This window comes from Gouania willdenowi, chromosome 16 (genome assembly GCF_900634775.1).
Source record: "Gouania willdenowi chromosome 16, fGouWil2.1, whole genome shotgun sequence".
In the NCBI taxonomy this organism is placed as follows: Eukaryota; Metazoa; Chordata; class Actinopteri; order Blenniiformes; family Gobiesocidae; genus Gouania; species Gouania willdenowi.
The window spans coordinates 12,137,418-12,157,406 of NC_041059.1; the positions used below are offsets into that span (position 1 = coordinate 12,137,418).

At 39.7% G+C, this 19,989-nt stretch overlaps 2 protein-coding genes across 5 annotated transcripts; one reads left to right on the forward strand and one right to left on the reverse strand.

Annotated features, from left to right (window-relative positions):
- Positions 1-292: 292 nt before the first annotated feature.
- cnot3a (CCR4-NOT transcription complex, subunit 3a) lies at positions 293-10,300 on the forward strand. 4 transcript variants are annotated; one of them, XM_028469754.1, is made up of 18 exons: positions 293-468; positions 1,069-1,139; positions 1,259-1,326; positions 1,425-1,499; positions 1,590-1,679; positions 1,815-1,943; positions 2,136-2,231; positions 2,334-2,553; positions 2,671-2,792; positions 3,005-3,061; positions 3,346-4,270; positions 4,347-4,452; positions 4,560-4,701; positions 5,226-5,325; positions 5,978-6,176; positions 7,266-7,398; positions 9,311-9,436; positions 9,526-10,300. In XM_028469754.1, exons 2-18 carry the CDS (start codon positions 1,115-1,117, stop codon positions 9,622-9,624), a joined length of 2,712 nt encoding a protein of 903 aa, XP_028325555.1. In that variant the 5' UTR covers positions 293-468; positions 1,069-1,114; the 3' UTR covers positions 9,625-10,300. The 4 variants fall into 4 exon arrangements, with proteins under 4 accessions (XP_028325555.1, XP_028325556.1, XP_028325553.1 ...); XM_028469752.1 differs by having other exon boundaries at positions 296-468; positions 2,659-2,792; XM_028469753.1 differs by having other exon boundaries at positions 311-364; positions 2,659-2,792.
- A 957-nt stretch (positions 10,301-11,257) lies between these two features.
- On the reverse strand, positions 11,258-19,521 carry prpf31 (PRP31 pre-mRNA processing factor 31 homolog (yeast)). The gene is made up of 14 exons (XM_028469781.1): positions 19,365-19,521; positions 17,933-18,148; positions 17,800-17,860; positions 17,636-17,719; positions 17,444-17,541; positions 16,840-16,946; positions 16,583-16,752; positions 15,812-15,969; positions 15,640-15,729; positions 14,277-14,404; positions 13,460-13,532; positions 12,603-12,731; positions 11,541-11,639; positions 11,258-11,463 (listed from the first exon to the last, which is right to left on the reverse strand). The coding sequence occupies exons 2-14, from the start codon at positions 18,146-18,148 to the stop codon at positions 11,350-11,352; spliced, it is 1,527 nt and encodes a 508-aa protein (XP_028325582.1). The 5' UTR covers positions 19,365-19,521; the 3' UTR covers positions 11,258-11,349.
- Positions 19,522-19,989: the final 468 nt, after the last annotated feature.

Below are 19,989 nucleotides of genomic sequence, written 5' to 3' on the forward strand. Positions count from 1 at the left end.
GGCAAGCTCATCCATCTTCATGTCATCAGTCCATCGCAAAGCTAAGCTTAAGGCATAACTTCAAGCTCATACACACAAACAATATCTATAGATATAACTACTCTAATCAGAAGAAGTTCCAGGTTCTGTATTTAAACCCACGAACAGACAAAAGGCAAATAAATGCTTTACTCAGCTTCTGTCAGTTGCAGTTGTCAATCATAACTCATGATCTTTCAGAGCCAATCGCTGCTCTTCAGCTCACCGGAAGTCCAACTATGACAGACATGATCATTGTCCAATCAAATGTCGTAAATCGGACTTAGGGCGGGGCTTAGGTACAGAGGTGGGACTTTAGCTACCGTCCATCTTCAGCTACATTACAGTAAGCGAGCCTATCGAAAAGAAAACAGTATTTGGAAGTAAAGAAGACTTTCTGGAATTAGTTTTGGCATTTTTTAAAAAGACTTACGAAAGCCCACATCATAGGTAAATGTCGTGCACAAGTATAAACCGAGAAAGCCGGCTTGACCCAGTTTCCCTTTTTCCTAACTGTGGCTAGCTGAGCTTGCTAAACTGTTAGCCTTAAGCATTAGCTTGACAGTTAGCCACGTTAGCTCGCAGGGTTAACGATCAGAGTAGATTAAATTGTGTGTTGAATCTCCCAACGCAGATCGGCCAAATGAAAGCTCTTCTGGAGCACACGATTAAGATGCATGGATATAAACCAGCCCATCGACCTGCTCCGTGCTGCTTGTTTCAGAGCCAGTAACCGAGCGAGGTGGACTAGCTAAGCTAGTAAAATTGTTAGCTTGCTAGGTTGCTAATTTTGGCTGACAACCATGTCAGTTAGGATGTAACCATCAAATACATTTTGTGTTTTCACTTTAAACGTTCGGATGAGACATCAGCGGGCCACAGCTTTGGTTTCAAGTGCGTGGTTTGTGAAGTGTTGTTGTTTTGAGTGTTGCTAAGGTTGAGCTAATTGTAGTTTAACGACAGCTCCACTCGGTGATGTGCTGAGTCCACTGTTGGAGGGATTTTGTTTTCTCTGAACTGAGCATTAACGGTTCGGTTTCATGTGCACAGCTAACTCTTTGACAGACGGAATGTGGACATTGTCGTAGTCAGAGCCATGGCTGACAAGAGAAAACTTCAAGGTAAGATATGTGTGGATGGCAATGACTATTAGTGGTATTAAGTAGCATCAGTCCAGCTTGGTGCAATAGTTCTGATCACGTTGCGAAGGCTGTTAATTTAATTTGTGATCTCTCTCTAGGTGAGATTGATAGATGTTTGAAAAAAGTAGCAGAAGGTGTTGAACAGTTTGAAGACATCTGGCAAAAGGTAACAGATCTGTGCTTTCTGCATTCAGTTTTAACACTTATTGCAGGTAAATACAAGAATGTCAATGTATATTTGCTCCACTGTCCCTTTCCCTCCAGCTCCACAATGCAGCCAATGCCAACCAGAAGGAAAAATATGAGGCTGACCTCAAGAAAGAAATTAAAAAGCTTCAGGTATTACAGCTTAATAATGTGTATAGGCTATTTTCAACACTTTACATGTATCATGTCACTCTTTTGTGACTTATTGTTTCCCCTTTTCAGCGATTGAGAGATCAGATAAAAACATGGGTGGCCTCAAATGAAATCAAAGACAAAAGGCAGCTAGTTGAAAACCGCAAACTGATAGAGACGGTACGCTCCATTCAACATCGCACCTACTAAGTGTCTGTTTGGGTGCATGTGTGTGTTTGCAAGCGGCTGTTGAGTGAGAATATTGTTGCATTTACAACTCATGGGAAACAAGCATATCATTTTGCTGTTCTTCAGCAAATGGAGCGGTTCAAGGTGGTGGAACGAGAGACAAAAACAAAAGCGTACTCTAAAGAAGGCTTAGGCCTTGCACAGAAGGTGGATCCAGCTCAGAGGGAAAAAGAAGAAACGGGACAGTGGCTAACAGTAAGACACCTGCCACATGATTTTTCTTTTTTTTTTTGACATCCCTCGCCTGTGCTTTAAGTGTTGTCCTTTACAAATCTTTAAGTTAAGTCTTAATAATGTTACAAAGATGTACTATAAAAATGTAAGGTTAACAAGATCAATTAAAATAAATGACATTTTGACTTTTTCTGATGTCTTTCCGATTTGCAGACTACAATAGACACACTAAATATGCAGGTGGATCAGTTTGAAAGTGAAGTGGAATCTCTCTTGGTTCAAACCAAAAAGAAAAAGGGCGACAAAGAGGTAAGTCTTTCCAGCTGCTTCTTCTTTTCTCTATACTCTCAACCGTGCTCAAGATGAAAATTAAAATGCTGTTAAATTGTTCGCCTTTCTTCTGTCCTGTAGAAGCAAGATCGCATCGATGAGCGCAAACGATTGATAGAGAGGCATCGATTTCACATAAATAAGTTAGAGACCATTCTACGAATGCTGGACAATGACTCTGTTCCAGTGGATGCAATCCTTAAGATCAAAGATGATGTTGAATACTACATTGATTCCTCACAAGACCCGGATTTCGAAGAGAATGAGTTTTTGTACGATGACTTGGACTTGGAAGACATCCGTGAGTGTGGGAATGGGTGTACAAACATTTGAGAATTTAACCCCCCAAAGCGATCATGATGTCCTCACACCTGATGCCTGTTTTTATCCTCTTTCTTTTTGGCAGCTGCGGCTTTAGTTGCAACTTCTCCGTCAGGTCAGGGCAACCTGGAAGATGAAATGTATCTCCACTCTAGCAGCACTCCCACCTCCACCACTTCTTCTTCGCCCATCCCTCCATCGCCAGCCACATGCACTGCTGTAAGTCTCTTCTTTAAAATCTCACTTAGGGCATAGAATGAATGTTGTGCTCAACAAGGTCTGTGGCACATTTTTTTTTGCACATATTCCATAAAAAAAATCTGCATCAACGTTAACAAAACTGCGAATCCCATTGTGTTTATTTTACTGGTTAGTTTGCTGAATGGAAATATCAAGAGTGGATTGTCATGTCAAGGTATCTCCTCTATTAGGAGAACTCGGAGGACGATAAGAAAAGGGGACGGTCGACAGACAGTGAAGTTAGTCAGGTGAGAAGCTCTCATCTGTGCTGTGTCAGTAGACGAGGAGACTAGTGCAGCGATCTTCATCCTTGGTCCTGGAGGGTCAGAGTCGCCGAAGTGGTTTGACCTGAGTTCCTGAAAGGCAGCAGCAGTTTCTCTGTGGGACCACGGCTGGAGACATTTATTTAGCTTGTGCCATTCTTGCATAAATGAGCCACCCTATATCACAATGAAGTTTACTTCTGTTTGTCACTCTTTACTCACAATTGACAGTTTCTCTTGACATGCCACTGTGATGTTTGTCACTACAGTCTCCTGTGAAGAACGGCACCCCCTCTTTGCTATCTTCCTTTTCGTCCTCCACCACCTCTGGGTCTTCGTCGTCCTCGCTTGTGTCAATGGCAAGTGTTGTCGGAGGCATTTCGGCGGTTCCCCCGAGCAGCAGCCTTATAGGAAGCTTCAGTAGTGCAGTGCAGCAACATCAGCATCAACCTCCACAGCAGCAGCAACCTCAGCCTTCAAACCAGTCGCAGCAGCAACAGCAGCAAACACCTCAGACCAAGCCCTCGGTTCCCTCAAACAACACGCCCAGCCCTCCCAGCAACCCCCTCCTCCCAGCCTCCACCACCCCCTCGCTCACCAAACCCAGTACGCCAAGTTTATCAACTCCCAACTCTCAATCTCTCCCCACACCCATACCCAGTCCAGCATCCAGTTTGGGACTTAGTTTGGGGTTGGGGTTAAGCAAAGTTGGTTTGTCAGGGACCAGCAGTGCCAACCAAATGTCCAGTTTAGGTCTCGGAGGCCATCCGAGTCCTCTAAACACAATGGCAGGGCTGATTTCAGGGTCCACGCCAGCCCCTTATGCACAGGCAGCAGCGTCTGGAGGCCTGGGCTTGAGCAGCACCACTCAGTCCAGCATCTCCATTGAGAGCAGCAGCTCCATCACCTCTTCTGGCTCCAGTGGAGTCACCACCAACGGCGCGGGGACGGGCCTGGGTTTGCTGGGCTCCAGTCCAGCCCACAGCTCTCTCAGTGGGAGCCTCCTAGGTCTGGTCCCTGGGCAAAGTGTGAACTCGGGTGTGTCTCAGGTGCCCCCAAGTTCTGTCAGCTCGCCCCCTGGGGTGGTAGGCATGATGGGGGGGAATGGAGATAGTGGGGGCGTAGTTGGAGGAATGGGAGTAAACACTGCTCCTGCTCGCCCACCAAGTGGACTAAAACAAAACGGAAGCACAAGTAGGTTTTGTACTCGTGTTGAGTGTGTGCTGAGTTTGCGTGTAGGTCTCCTAACGTGATTTCCTCCTCCCCTCAGGTTACAGTGCTGTAGTGGCAGAGAGCTCCACTGAATCAGCTCTAAGCACACCGAGCCAGTCACAAAGCAGCCAGCCCTCTTCTCTCAGTTCTTCGACCAGTCAGCCGTGAGTTATCCCATGTTGTTTAACTCACTTTGGTGTTCAGTTCTTTTTCATGTCGTTAGAAAGCAGCTTCTGATTTGTGTCTGCTCTTTTCTCCTGACTTGTTTCAGCTTGGACAATGGTCCCAGTTTAATCAGCTCCATCACCTTGCCTCCAAGCTCTCCATCCCCCTCTTTCTCAGACAGCACACCTGGGGGAGGGAGTCTTCTCAATGGGCCTCACTCTTACACACAGAACTCTGATGTCCTCAAGGTGAGCTAAGTAACTTTACTTATCTATTGTACCTATTGTCATCTGTAGGGACATTAAGAAACTGGTTAAAGAGGACCTGAAAACAGGAAGTGAAAACGTGGTTCAACCTAGACAGGAAACGAGGTGGAGTTGGCAGCAATGAAGATGCTCAGTTTTTATTTACGATTAACCTTGATGGACAGGATGAAAAGTGGAAGAGCAGTGAAAAAGTTTGAGAAAGGCCAGGGTGAGATGGTTTGAACATTTACAGATGAACAAATGTAGAGGAAGCCCACAGAGAGGTTTGATATCTAGTGAAGGGGTTGGATTTAGATAATTGTTTACATTACTGATGCTTACAATAAGAAATGGAAGCTGATAATTGTCTTAAAACAACATGTCATTAGTTTTGTTTTCTCCTCCTCAAACCTCATTACGCTATAGATACATTTAAGTGTAGACTTTTTTGCTTTCCTCCCAGTTTAACTTTATTTTGCTTCTATTTGCTTTTATTTGTTTTCATTAAATATATCGTTTCTCCTCAGGCCCCAGAACCACTTAGTTCTCTGAAAGCGATGGCTGAGAGAGCAGCTCTGGGATCCAGTCTGGATGGAGAGATTGCCAACCTGCATTTGACAGACAGAGGTAAGTCCAGTACACTAGGCATTAGCAGATCGCTTCAATTTGGGGAAACCCTTTTATTTGTACTTGATTTTAAAAATCTCCCTCAGTCATACGCAGTAGATAAAGAGTGCCTTTAACTTGGATTTAAACATTTTCACATTGGCTGCTGACTTCAGCTCTGCTGGCAGTTTGTTTCACTTCTTTGCAGCATAACAACTAAAAGCAGCATCACCATGTTTACTGTGAGCTCTGGGCTCCACTATCTGTCCTGTGTCCATAGCTCTGAGAGACCTGCTGGGTTCATACCTCATTAACATCTCACTGATGTATTCTGGACCAAACCCATTGACACATTTATACACCAGCAGCAGAACTTTAAAGTCTATTCTGAGGCTGACTGGGAGCCAGTGTAAAGACTTTATAACTGGACTAATGTGTTCTGATCTCTTTCATCATCTATTGTTGTAAATTTGATTTGAGGCATGATGGAGGAACATGACTGACTGCTCCATGGTTAGCTCTGTAGTTAGCCACTGCTCATGTGCATGAAACGTTTACTGATGTTATGCTGCTTAGCACAAACACTTGCACAGCTCAGAACCGTCTATTCATCGCTTAGTCTGAGAAATCCTGTAATTCTGTGGTTAACGTGGCTGTTTTTCTTGTCCTGCAGACATTTTCTCCAATTCCTCTGCAGCACCTGGCACACCTGCAGCTCCTCAGCAGTCTGTGTCGGAGGTTAGCATCCCCCCATCACTCGGGGTCTGTCCACTGGGTCCAACCCCCCTCCCCAAAGACCAGCTTTATCAGCAGGCCATGCAGGAGTCTGCATGGACACACATGCCACACCCTTCGGACTCGGAAAGGATCAGGTGGGGACTGCACACTTTAAAAAGCACTCAAACAGTCATCAGTGAGTGTGGGGGGGGGCTACAGTTAGACTGGAGAGTTTCTGATATCACTTTATGGGGCTTTCACATATATAGTCCGGTGGACTTGGTGCGGTTCATTTGGTCTGGTTTGCTTCACACTGCTCTTTGCCAAGCGCACCATACTTTCTAAACAACATCAAGTGGGTAGAACAAACGGTCGCTCGCCATTGGACAGAATTCTCCCACCACCTTCTTCTTTGCTTGAGTGAAATACTGTCAACACTCAGCAGAAGAAGAAAACAAGACTTTGGTCAGAAAAAATGGAGCAGCTCCAAAGCTTTGATGTTTATAGTTCTTTCGTCCACGTCTGTCCCCATGCCATCTTTAATTACTGCATATGCACAATTATGTTAGTCTTTCCTCGTCCCCATGATGCATTATGTTTCAACATCAAGTCCAGTTTTTGGTCCTACTTCCTATATTTGGTTTGGGTTTTGCTTTCTCGCATCATAAAAGCCTCACGAGGCTTCACTTGAGGTGAACTGAGACCCACACTTTACAGTGAACCAGACTTCAAATGAGCTTTCACACCAGCGCAAACGGACCGGACTATCCAAGGTAACGAATCCTGATGCGGACCAAAGAGGTTTATGTGAAAGCCTCAAATCGTCAATCAATTAATGGATCCATCTGAAGAATGCTTTCTTTGGACCTGAAGAATAGTTAGTTTATCTCTCTAAATGTTTTACAGTTAAACCAGGTGACATGTTTGTTTGTTTGTTTGTTTGTTTGTTTGGATCACACAGAAAGGCTTATTGCCATGAATACACAGAAATGCACACAAACAGAAAATACCACAACTGATAGTTTGTTGGGGAAAATAGAAAAGAAAAAAGCGTGGATCAAGGTGTTTCTCTGTTGCGTTTAACAACTTAAAGAAAGCTGAATGATGTTATTTAGTAGGAAATAAATACTCATATTTTCTGGTGTTAATGGCTTACTTTTAGATCTTTAGTCTTTTGTTTGTGTTTATTAGCTGCTGTAGTTTTCAGTGTCTTATAGTCTTTGTTCTGTTTTTATTTCTTCCAGGCAATACCTGATGAGAAATCCCTGTCCGACCTTACCCTTCCACCACCAGATACCACCTCACCACTCTGATTCTATAGAGTTTTACCAGAGACTGTCCACAGAGACCCTGTTCTTCATCTTCTACTACTTGGAGGTATATTTTCATTCAACCGATGGTTCTACGCCTGCCATTTCTGCAATGAATTTGTGACATGAGAATGAGTTAATGATGGATCACAAAAATCAGATTCTATTCCAACAGAAATATACAACCAGTGATGATTGCGCTTATTTGTATGGCTGCACGTAAGTGATCCACAGGTGTGATCAAAATAACAAATGTGCACCAGCTCAAATGTTGTAACGTGTAGATTCAGGGATGGATAGTAGTGAAGGATGGGATGCTGCTCCTGATCAAGAGCTGAGCGGTTTTAACTTTTCAGCCGCACAGAGTTAATTAATGCATGTCTCCCTCTACGTCTGGAAAGGGGCGGGGTTACAGACACAGTAATAGCATGAGTGCACTAGCAGGACAGAGAGAGAAAAGACAGAATAAGTTGCCCAGACGACACGATGAAATGAGTGACAGAAAACGGAGAAAAGAGCTCTTTTTAGGGAGGCGAAAATTCCCTTCACTGATGAAAGATCCTAACTAAGAATATGAGCTATTGTTTTTAGAACGACTTCAAAATGTCAGGAGTCTCCATTGAACCTTACATTATATGTAGACAATCAGACAGTGATCCACACACCCCATAATCATTGGGTGCCAAACTCATTTTAGTTCAAGGGTTGAATACCGACCAGTTCGATCGCAAGTGGGCTGCAGGTTTTAGGCGGGAAAACGAACAATTTTAACATTAATGTGCCCAAGTTTGCACTTCCAGTTATAAATTAAACTTAAAGAATGGAAGGCATCAACAATATCCAAGCAATAAGTGACAGATATTTAAATGTCCTTTGATTCATTTATTTATTTTTGATTTCTAATTATTTAGTAATTTACACAATGATTCATGTTTTCTCTTTCTCCTGCGGGCTGAATTGTGTTATGGCAATTTTTATATTCATCATCATATCGTCAAATGTGTGTTCATGTGTACAATTTGTCATGTTTTAATACATGATCTCCATTACTCTTTGCACTTTTGAACAGCTGACTCATGTTAGATTAAACAGTACAGATCGTATTGTACTCAGTGCAACACAGAGTCTCTGCTGAAGGCCAAAACTCAAACTCACATGCAGATATACACGAACACACACACTATCAAGATAGATAAGAGTGGCGCCCAATCTTCCTCATAATATACACGTCTTCATCATCCTCAAATGTTTCCACTGTTGGGCATCTGACTCCCTCCTTCTCCTCACCTTAGGGTGGAACTTTTTCTGTTATCTGTATAAAAGCTTAAGCTGTGAAACTGTTAGTTAGAGCGGGTCTTGCCTTTTTGCTCTGCCACGAGCCTTTTGCCTTTCATTCTTTCAGGATGGAAGCTTCTTTTTTACTCCTTTTTTATTTAATTTTATAATAAATCTTTTTTATAAAATCATCAATGCCTCGCCTGGACTCCATCATTCAACCAGAGCAATAAATCATGTCTCCAAATGAGGTCAACCGCAAATTTGCCGTGACAATTGGATTCTCTAAAGGGCCAGATTTTGGCCCCTGGGTCTTGAGTTTGACACACATGCCCTATTGTGTTCCTCTTGTGAGGTGTTCCAAGCACATGACTAAAAAAATGAATGTGCACCCCTGCTCATTTGGACTTTAGTGTACATCAATAATGCAAAGTGAGCTCTGCAGTGGGATTAAAAACTGATTAAAGTATAAACTGCTGCCTTTGTTGAGATTTTTCAATTTTTCTCGGACTGGTGATAAGCTTTCATCTCATAAATGCTTTAATAATCATCCTGACAGTTTGTGTGGCTCAGCAGCACTTGTGCCTGTTAGCAAAAGATATTTTTCAACATTTAAATCTGTAAACTGTCGATGTAAAGGCGTCTTAGTTTCCTTTGTCTGTTTTTCTATCTACAGATTGTATTTTGTTTTGTATCTCTTTTAGGGTACAAAGGCCCAGTATCTTTCAGCCAAGGCTCTGAAAAAGCAATCATGGAGGTTTCACACCAAGTACATGATGTGGTTCCAGAGGCACGAGGAGCCCAAGACCATCACTGATGAGTTTGAACAGGTGATCCATCTCCTTAGACAATTAAGGCTTCACCATCATGTCGTGTGTCTGTGTGAATTGATTGGTACATCTTCTGTCTTTTTCCTCAGGGCACTTACATTTATTTTGACTATGAGAAATGGGGCCAGAGGAAAAAGGAGGGGTTCACCTTCGAGTACAGGTACCTCGAAGACAGAGACCTGCAGTGACGGACAGAGAGAGACGAAATGTGCTGCTGTTGACATTCCGAGACTGAACTCCAAACTGTGGATAGAGATTGTGATGTGTAGTAGAAACCCTCTTCTGACAGGGAAGACTTGGCATCTGTGTTGGCTGCGTCTCAATGTGAAGCCAGCGCCCCCTTGCGCAGCACTCTGCTTTTGACTAAAAACGCCCCGTGGGTCCCATCAAAGGCACCGTGCTGCACGCGTGAGGAAGGGTTCCTGTTGGAGGTGTGCGTTTGTGCCTGTCTGTGTGCACATTCAGTATGTGGCATTAGGAAAGCTTACACCATGCATGTTTCTCATGTTTATTTTTCTGTTTTTGACACGATCCCCCTCTGTACCACCCAACCCAACATGAGCCTGGAAGTCTTTGACACAAAAAACAACCCCTGGATTTGAATATTAGACGTGAACTGCCCTTCTTGTATTTACTGTAATTTGGTGGTTTAGAATGGGGACATTCAGTCGTGGAGTGTAGGTAGGAGTGGCTTCTTTTAACACCTTTTGATGCCTGTTTAAATATGGTCACTGTTGAACATAGTGAGCGGTTATCAATAGTTTTATTGATATTGAAGCGCTGATTAAGAGTGACCACAGGGCCTCTCCCTGTGACAGGGAAAGAGTCCTTATTGGACATGGATTAAATTGCTATGCAATTGAACTGGTCTCTGACTCCCTCTCTTTACGAATAAAATGTTTTTAAGTTAACCTGTTAAAAGAAAATGTATTATTAAGCCTTGAAGTTTGTGACACATTAATAAACTTGTAAAATAAATCTTACGTAGGGTTTGAGACATTTGTCGACTCGTACACAATTAACGAGTTTGCATCAATGCAAAAAAAAAAAGGCAATGTTGAGCCTAGTGAATGTACTCGATACACCTTTTCTCTCACGCATTAAGATAACAAGACCCTTCGTTAGTTACCGTCATGTCATCTGCTGTGTTTTAGTTTACCACCTGATATTTAGTGGACGCCGTATACAGTGAATGTGCACTGAGAAACTGTTTACATGTGGAGTGGGAAACAAATCCTAAGAAGTTCAGGTGGTATATTTTACCATGTGGGTCTGGTCTGCAAATGCCTCGTCTGTTGTAGTCGTTCATTGTGCTCAAGAACATGAAGAGTTAACTGGGTCTGAGACACGATCCACATTTCCTGAAACTGCATTTTCTGACAATAATGACCTCATATTTGTACTGCAGCTTTGTTTGTGTTTGATTAATTTACAGGCATTATTTTTTATTTTTGAGGGTGGGATGGGAACAAGACACTGCATCAAACATAGGAGACCTGCCTTTTCTAAATTATATTTTTTGGTGGCTTTGAAACGTCTCAGAAAGGGTCATTTTAAGCAATTACTAAAAGATGTACATTTTACAACCCATTCACATTTTTCTCATCATAGTTCTGCATGGGAGATGTCATGAAACGTGGGGTTATATAAACAGGATTGTAAAATTTCAATAAATTCTTTAAAGAAAGTAAACATCAGTGTGAAGTCCTGTTATTCCTTTGTGGAATATGGATTCACTCAGCTTACACTGATTTTGAATTTGTCTCAATTTTATGTTGCTGCAGAATATGGTCCTTGTCTCTCACACTGAACTGACAAATCTAAAAACTTCAGAGCTTTATTTAAAAAAACAAAAGAGGACAGAAACAGGATGTGGGGATAAATTGTCATTCTCACTTTGTATCTACATTTGTTCAGTTCTTGGACTCTTTCTTGACTTTGAGGAACTCTGCCTTGTTGGAGAAATACTTCTGGTTGGCTTCAGCCACCTTCTTCTCTGCAGCCTGTGGATTTACGATCTCCAGCCCCTGCAGATGAAAGTAAAGCATCTGTGAGCTGATCTGAACCCAGTGAAACACAAACCTGTGTGTTTACAATTCATTACCTGAAGAGGCGTGAAAGCAACGCTGGAGCTGGTTCCAGACGAGCGGTCTCTGACTGTAGACTTCCCTCCGTACGTCATGCTCTGCTTCTGCAGTGTCCGCTGTGGTAAAGACAAGAATGACCTTTAAAAAGAGACGGATTCATGTGTGCATTGAAATTAATTAGACAATACAATTTCATATATCCCCAAATTTTAAATACGATACACATCACGCAATATCAATTACAAATGTCATATTTACAAATACAAAATGGTATGAAATACAATTTAGTCAATATTTTTAAACTTGCCAGAACAAGTAAATGATAACTAACTGTAATTCAAGAACTAAAATCAAACATAACGTGCCCGCACTTGAAAACCCTCGGTCTGACCTTTGAAAAATCCTCAAAATATTAACTGTCACAAAAATAATTTACATTGATTTATTGAGACCATGCTAAGCACTTCAGTGAATTTATAGTTAGAAATTATTCATCCTTATAATACCGGTAGGGGAATAAAACATTATTAAATATGATTACTCACCTGTTTATGCATAGAATTTTATTACGTAGTTGTTTCTGTGACAAACACAAAGATAAAAAATGATGCCACTAATCGATGGTCCACCTCCTTTAAAATCAGTCCATGACAAAGTTTTTTTTAAATCAAAATCCTCAAAAACGCTTTTTTTCCCACCAAAAATCTACCGACCGAATATTTTTTCATGACCTAGAATCCTGTCATTAGTACCAGTGTTTTGGTGTGAGAATGGTTGGTGGGTATTGCATTAAAAAACCTACACCACTCTTACACACAACCAAGGGTAAAAACAAGTGGTAAGTTTACCAAACTGTAAGTTACATTAAAAAAAATTAAAAATATAGAACAGATTCTATAACAAAATAAAAAAACCCACATCTATCAAAATGCCCAGTATGTTTTATGAAAATAAAGTGGAATCATCTTCCCAGCTAAAAGAAAGAAAATCGATCTGGACATTTTTTGGATTGATACGATAATTGTGCGGTGAAATATTGTGATATAGTGCCAAATCGATTTTTTTTCTTACACCCTTACCTGGAGGGATTTGGAAATCCTGGCTTTGGTGGCCTCGTTGACCTGAGCCTGTCGGACTCGTCCGCTGCCACTTTTCCCCAACTGACCGAGACTGAAGCCCAGATCCTCCTGATACGCATCATCTTCAATCTGTAATATGACGTCAGACACAGGATTAAAACATCTGAGCAACAACTGCCAAAACACACTAAAATCATTAGAAATGATCAACACTTTTATATCACATTCGTCTACACAGAATGACATGAGTTACTTCCTTTTCAACCAGTACTTCTCAGAAAGTGTTGCACCACCCCCTGATATATGACAGGTGGGGCGTGACAAACAGGAGTACATTTTCAATTTCATGCCTTTTTTCATTGACAAAGATCATTAACACTAAACAAAACGCCGATACACAGGGTAAGTAATAATGACAAATGTAGCAGAAATTTAAAGAGCATTATATTTTTAGACTACTATAGATGTGTGATCATGAAAAAAATGTAAAGTGGAACTTAAGAACAAAAACAATGATTTACATTAGAATGTACTTTACATGGAGCAGAACAATAAACAAACTTTCAATAGCTGACGTAAAAAAATTCCAATGTGGGCACAGATTACAAACAATGTTTTATTTCCTGTATTTTTGACGGATGCACTTTTACATAGGTGATTAATTTAGTTTTTGATTTTTGTTTATTTTGGATAATGATGTTATTCGTCAGGATAATTTAGGGTGCAATGGGCACAGGTGAGGCTTGAAAGTTCACCTTTTTTTTTTAGGTGGGAACACCCCAAACAGTTTGAGAACCACGACTTTAAACATATGAATGCCTCAGAACGACACGGAGGAATGAAGACATCCCACTGACCTCTGCAAAGGTCATCCTGTTGGCATGTTTCCTGATCTCAGTCAAACCCAGACGCTCCTTCATCTTTCGATACCTTCAGGAGAAACACACGAGCAGTGATGTTACATAGATATTGATGTTACTGATGCTCCTCCAGCAGCATTTCCTGCTGCCGTCTCTTTGCTTTTGGACACGAATGTCGTTCACTTAGATATAATTGAACATCTATGAATGAATGAATGAATGCTTCCATTTTGGTTTAAAAAAACAAAATTAAAAACATGCTTTCACAACAGAATTGACAAAAAAGCAACCGAAAAGGGAATAGACCGAAGCCCCAAGGCTTATTTTTGCCTATCCTGTACCATCATATGATTAACTAAATAATTCAAATAAAACATCAGTACAAGTATATCGTTACAAAACACATAATAGGTTATACTGAATAATCAAAAACAATAAAATTTCATTGTAACCTTTGATCATTTTAAGTCTTCTTAAAAACTCACATAGAATTACAAGTTTATTTCATCTTAGTCAATTCCATAATTTTACACCCAAAAATACCACATCTGTACCTGAGATTTGTAAGTTTCAAACATCAGCAATCCCCTAAAGTTATAAATCCAGCCGTAGCTTCAACATCTTTTGAATACAAACAGGATTTTTTTATTTTTTATTTACCACTCGAAACATAATTTCTAATGTTTTTGAATATACAGTATCCTGAAATTTTAATGTGTGTGATCTTATAAAAAGCTGATCTAAACTGTGTGATGAGAAACACACAATTCCATATCACTCCTTAAGCCTTTTCCTTTGACGGCACAGTGTTTACCTTCTTCCTCCTCTTTTCTTCCTCTGTCCATCCAGTGGTGCAGGCAGAGGTTTGACCGTTTTCACTGGAGGAGGCTCCTGCCATTTGTCAAACTTCCTCTCAATCTCCTCCTTCAGATCATAGCCAACCTATGAGCAAGCAGTGGGATTGAATTAATGACAAATATAATAAAGGCTGTTGCTATTGGTGCGGACCCGGAACTCAAGACAATCCTGACTATAGTTCCGGCACTTCCTGTGCACATGCGTCCACAGTAAGCCTAATGCTGGACCCGTCCCTTCTAGCTATAGTTAGTCCCTATCCCAGGAAATACCCTAAAATGTTTCTCTTTTTTCGTATATGTATAAGTATATACGAAAATGTATAAGTGGAATTTGTGGTGTTAAATATGTTAAAATGAAAAAAAAAAAAATCATGTCAGAAATGGGATTCAAACCTACGTCAGCGGAAATAAATGTTTTTAAGTCTAGCGCCTTAGACCACTCGGCCATCTTAACACAGGAAGTGCATGAGCAATAGTCAGATTTCTCTGAGGTCCGGGACTATAAACACTTCTTATAATAAATGTGAGTGATATTATAATAAACATTATAAATATTATCATAAATATATAAAAAATAAATAGAATAAAATAATGTCAAATCAAATCACACAACAGTAAGATTTAAAAGAATAGTAGTTAGCAATAAGGATTTGTTTTATGTTATTCAAGGAAATTTTACATCAGTTTTTTTTCTCTTCTTCTTGTCTGCAATTTTTCCACAACAGCTTTGCATGTTTTATTATTGCATAGATGTGACCATCACCAGCCCTCCCTAAGGAAGGATATAAATAATATCTTTCTTTTCTAAATACAACACAATGATTGTGTTGTGGCCGACCCCTCCCACCCCGGTCATAAACTGTTTCAATCTCTCCCTTCTGGTAGGAGGTTTCGGTCCATCAGGACCAGAACCTCCAGACACAAAAACAGCTTCTTTCCCTCTGCCACCATCCACATGAACACACCCCAAGTCACCCACTGAACCCCCCCCCCCCCCCCCCCCGATCACCACCTCCGCCAGCTTGATACCTGCTGCACTGTATATATATATTTATATTTATCCTATTTATCATTTATTCTCTATCTATCCTTTATTTATCCCTCATCCTTTATATTTATCATTATTATTATTATTATTGTTGCTGGGTTGTTCTTTGTTGTGTTGTTTTTATTTCTTTTGTTTCTTTTTGTTGCTTGTTTTGTGCACCAACCACCAAGTCAAATTCCTTGTACTGTCCTCAAAACTGTACATGGCAAATAAAACATTTCTGATTCTGATTCTGATTCTGATGCCTTCAGGCGTCTGTTTATTAAAGTTACCTTCCCATCTGAGCTCTCGTGGAAGCTGTCCACGCGAGAAGCCAGCGTGCATTTTGCAGACACCAGACGAGCTGCCTTCCTCCGAAGGTCCTGAGGGGAGAAGCCTTTGGTAAGACGTCGTCAGATAAACTCAGTGCACCTGTATGTATAATGTGAGCGTGTGCTCACTGACCGGGGGCAGGGACTGCACCACGTCGCAGTGGTAAATGAAGCCAGTGTGTGGCAGCAGGGAGGTGCTGCTGAACCCAGACAGGGTTCTCCTCTGAGCTCCCAGCAGCATCAGGTTACAGGCCGGCATCTTGGAGAGGTTAGTGAGGCCGCCGGCGATGCCTGCAGCACGGGTAAAGGCAGAGAAACAGTTAAAATTAAATAAATCATACATTAACTCACTGATTCTCAACCTTTTCACCCAGCATTCCCCAAAATAAAGGTTGCACAAAAGTTGGTGACACGGGATTTTAAAAAAACACAGAAATTGGTTAAAAGTTGCAAATTAGAGTGACAAAAATGATTGAAACCTTTTCAGAATTTTGTGTCAATATTGGAACAATTAGTTTAAACTGGCAAATAATGGACATGACAAATTGGGAATGTGGTTAAATTGGCAAACATAAGCATTGAAATATCGTGAAAAGAGATTAAAAGTGACAATAATTGGACAACATATGTGATATTAGGTGGGTTAAAGTGGTAGAAAGGATTTATAAGTGCCGAAAAAAAAAATGTGCAAAAAACAAAGACATTTAAATTTCATGAAGAAGTGGCAAAATTGGGAGAAATGTAGCAAAAATGCATTAAAAAGAGCAAAAATACGGCAAGAAAAAGTGATGAAAATAGGTTAAAATATGGAAAGTTTGCTGTAGTAAAAAAAAAAAAAAAAAGGGTAAAACCCCTGCATTAACTGATCACACACAGATTGTCAGCAGATGCAAACATGTCCCACCCATAATCTTAGCAGCTGTGGAAGCTCCAACGATGATGGAAAGGTTTGGGGCGATGAAGGACATTCGTGACTCTACGTATTCATAAATCCTGTGTTTGGACTGGTTCAGCTCCAGAGCCATGTCACAGGCTTCTTCCAGCTGCTTCAGCTCCTCTTCACTCAGCAACGAGCTGAAGCAGGACAACAAAAAACACAACACACCATTGGCACACACAACACAGGTATGGAGAGGTGTAAGGAGGTGGGAGGAGCCTCACCCCTGTGTAGTCGATGCAGTGACACTGACCACCATGATGGTGGCGTTTGTGAGGATTTGTTGCAGAGTCTCGTTGTTTTTGCATTTTTCCAGATTGTTTCCCAGTTCCTTAGAGAGGACAAAAACATGGATATGTAATGTTTAGAATAATTAAGAAATTCAGCAAAAAAATAAATAAATAAACTAATTAATACAAGCATTTATTTATTCCATACTTAAAAAATGTCAAACATCTTCCAAATAAAGTCTCATCTAATAACAAAAAGAGATTAACGGAATTTAAATATTAGTACTCAAACATATTGTGAAGATTGTTGTTTCTGTTTTGTTGAAATTCCTAAAATTATATCAATTCCAGGCAAAAACAAGCAGAAATAAATGAAAAGCGGACATGAAAATTAAAATTTTTATTGTAGACCAAGTGCAAACGTTTGTTATCAAAGTAAAAACATACCAGAGTTTCTGTAAATAAAATACATTCAACATATTTTAAAAAAGTGTTAGAACACTGTTTTAAAAGTGAGCATGTAAACTAATTAACCAAAAACCTATAGAAACTGTAGATTTTCATTCAAATCTTAATCTAAAAATGTGTTTGTACTAACCTTGACTGTGCGGATATAATCCAATGAATCTGGCACCAGAGACTCCAGTTCTGGAAACCTTTTGGAGTATTTATCTCTTGTGAACTTGTGAATAATATCTAAAAAAAAAACAAAAAACAAACACAAGATAATAGTTTGGAAACAGGTTCATATGCAAATATTGCAATTTGTGCATAAGAATAAATGACCCACTGAGCTCGTTGTCGATCTCCACTGTCAGATTATTGGCTGCTACGATCAGTCTGTACTCTGGATCGGCCTCCACAGGGCCCGACACTAGGGACAGAGCAAAAAAGGGAGAATCAGGAAGTTTACAGGGCAACATTTTTAATAGTCAAAAACTTTCTCTCACTCACCTTCGGAGTTCTTGCGGTTTTTGCCAATATATAGCGTTATTTTTTCCGTGATTTCTGAAAACTGTAAACCAACATCAGAAGGTTAAACGGAGCAATCTTCAAAAGGCAAAATGACTGAAACAATTGCCCTCGCCTGTTTGCTGTTGCGCAGCTTGGCAATAGATGTAACGCTTTCTGCTTTACTGTAGTCCACCTCCATTTCCTCTGGGATGTCTTCCAGGCCTTCGTCCGCCCGCCCCACCCCCTCTTCTCCATCGCTGTCCCCCTCTTCTCCCTCTGGATACAGCCCGTCCTCCCCCTCATTCCCAGCCTCCTCCAAATCAGCCAGAAGCTCGTCGGCCAGAGACATCTGCCATCAACAGAAGAGAGTGAGATTATTTCATATGTTGTACAATTTAAGCAATAAATCACATTTATAAATAACAAAAATTCCACTCGAGTTGATCTGCTGCTTAAAAAATGTAAGCATTGTTTAGAATCTAAAGTTTATGTTAACTTCACAGGTTGATGGGATTTTTTTTCCTTCAAAATTCTTTAAACTATATTTATATAGATCTAGTGTTGTGCTGTCTGCTCCCTAATTTTATTATTTTCTTGATTTCTTGGACTCCTAAAGGGAAATAATTTAATAGTTTATTTATTGCTGAAGAATCACATCGAAAGAGGCATGATTTTGGATGGAAGCTGGAGTGTTGGGAAAAACTTTGAAGATTGATAGATTTAAAAAATAAATAAATACAAATATTGAAACAAATTATTATTATTATTTTTTTAAGATTCCAAAACAATGATACAGTAATGGCTCTGGAAACAAATTTTCGTAAATACTTTTTACCAAAATATCGGGATTACCTACTATGTAGTATGTACTACTACTGCTAATAATAATAAGAATCATACATATTTATATTGCTCGCACGTCTACACAACACGATTTATTTATTTATTTTTTCAAATATTGAAAAAAAAAAAAAAAAAAAAAAAAAAAAAACCAAAAAAAAAAAACGAAAAAACGATTTAAAACAACAATAGAGTTATAATTCTGGACACAACTTTGCCTCGACATGTCCTTAATAAAAATTTTTTTTTATTATTCTTAAAAAAACACATTAATCCCTAAACGGTACTTCATCCTCTTTATGGGAAATATTAAATAGTAATACACAGCTGATTTAGTATATTGTGGCCTGATGTAAAATGTATTCGTTTATCAGCTTGTTTATGTAGCTTTATGTTTACCTGTTATTTTTTTAAACCCTTTCAACAATAATATCGCCATCCTGTCCAATTCTTAAGTAGACTAAAATCATCATTCGTCTTTCCTATCGTGTTTAATTGCTAGCTGATACATATTCTTTTGTCTTTAAATGTCCGAAAGAAAACACTAAACCAAACCGCAAATAAAATAAACCTGATAACTCAAGCAACCTTCATACACATGTAACAGTAACTTTTATTTATAGCCATTACATTAGACGGCTAAAGTACTAACCAATCGTTAGCATTTGCATTAGCAATTAGCAAACGTTTAATGGACGTAAAAAAACAAATTAAAAAAAACGTACCTCACTGGTTTGTTTTTCCGCCTAATGGAGGTAAAACCGCACCGGCCCTGTGAAGACCTTCACGGCTCCTGTTGAAGCACGAAACTGCTTTATTTGCGTTGCTTTTCTTGCTTGTAGCTTGAAGCTAATCTTGAATAAGTGTCACTGTCGTACAATAATGACGTCACAGTGAAGCAAGTGCTTTCGGGAAACTGTGTTCAAAATGTGCCTCTTAAGTACTGCGGGTTTTTTTTTCTAATGTTTGAGTGGTTGACTGTAGAAAAAAGATGACTATATATAAATAAAATCACAGAAAGGACATTTATCTCAAAATTACTCTCCAAAAGCTCGTTACAATATGTTATTTGCATTTATATGGAGGTAGATTTGTGTCTTTATTATTCAATCCAAGAAAACCTTTTCATAAAAAAATAATATAAATCGCTTCAATAAAAAAACAAAAAACAAAAACATTTTCAATGAAAAAAAAAGTTTACTTCAATCAAAAATGAATATTTTCAATCAAAGAAAATATAAAATATACAAAAAAATATTTGAGACCCAAAAAATTGCATTTTAACACTTTTTTTTCCTTCAAGTCATATTTTTTGTTGTTTTTGGGCCATATACATTTGTGTGTTTAATT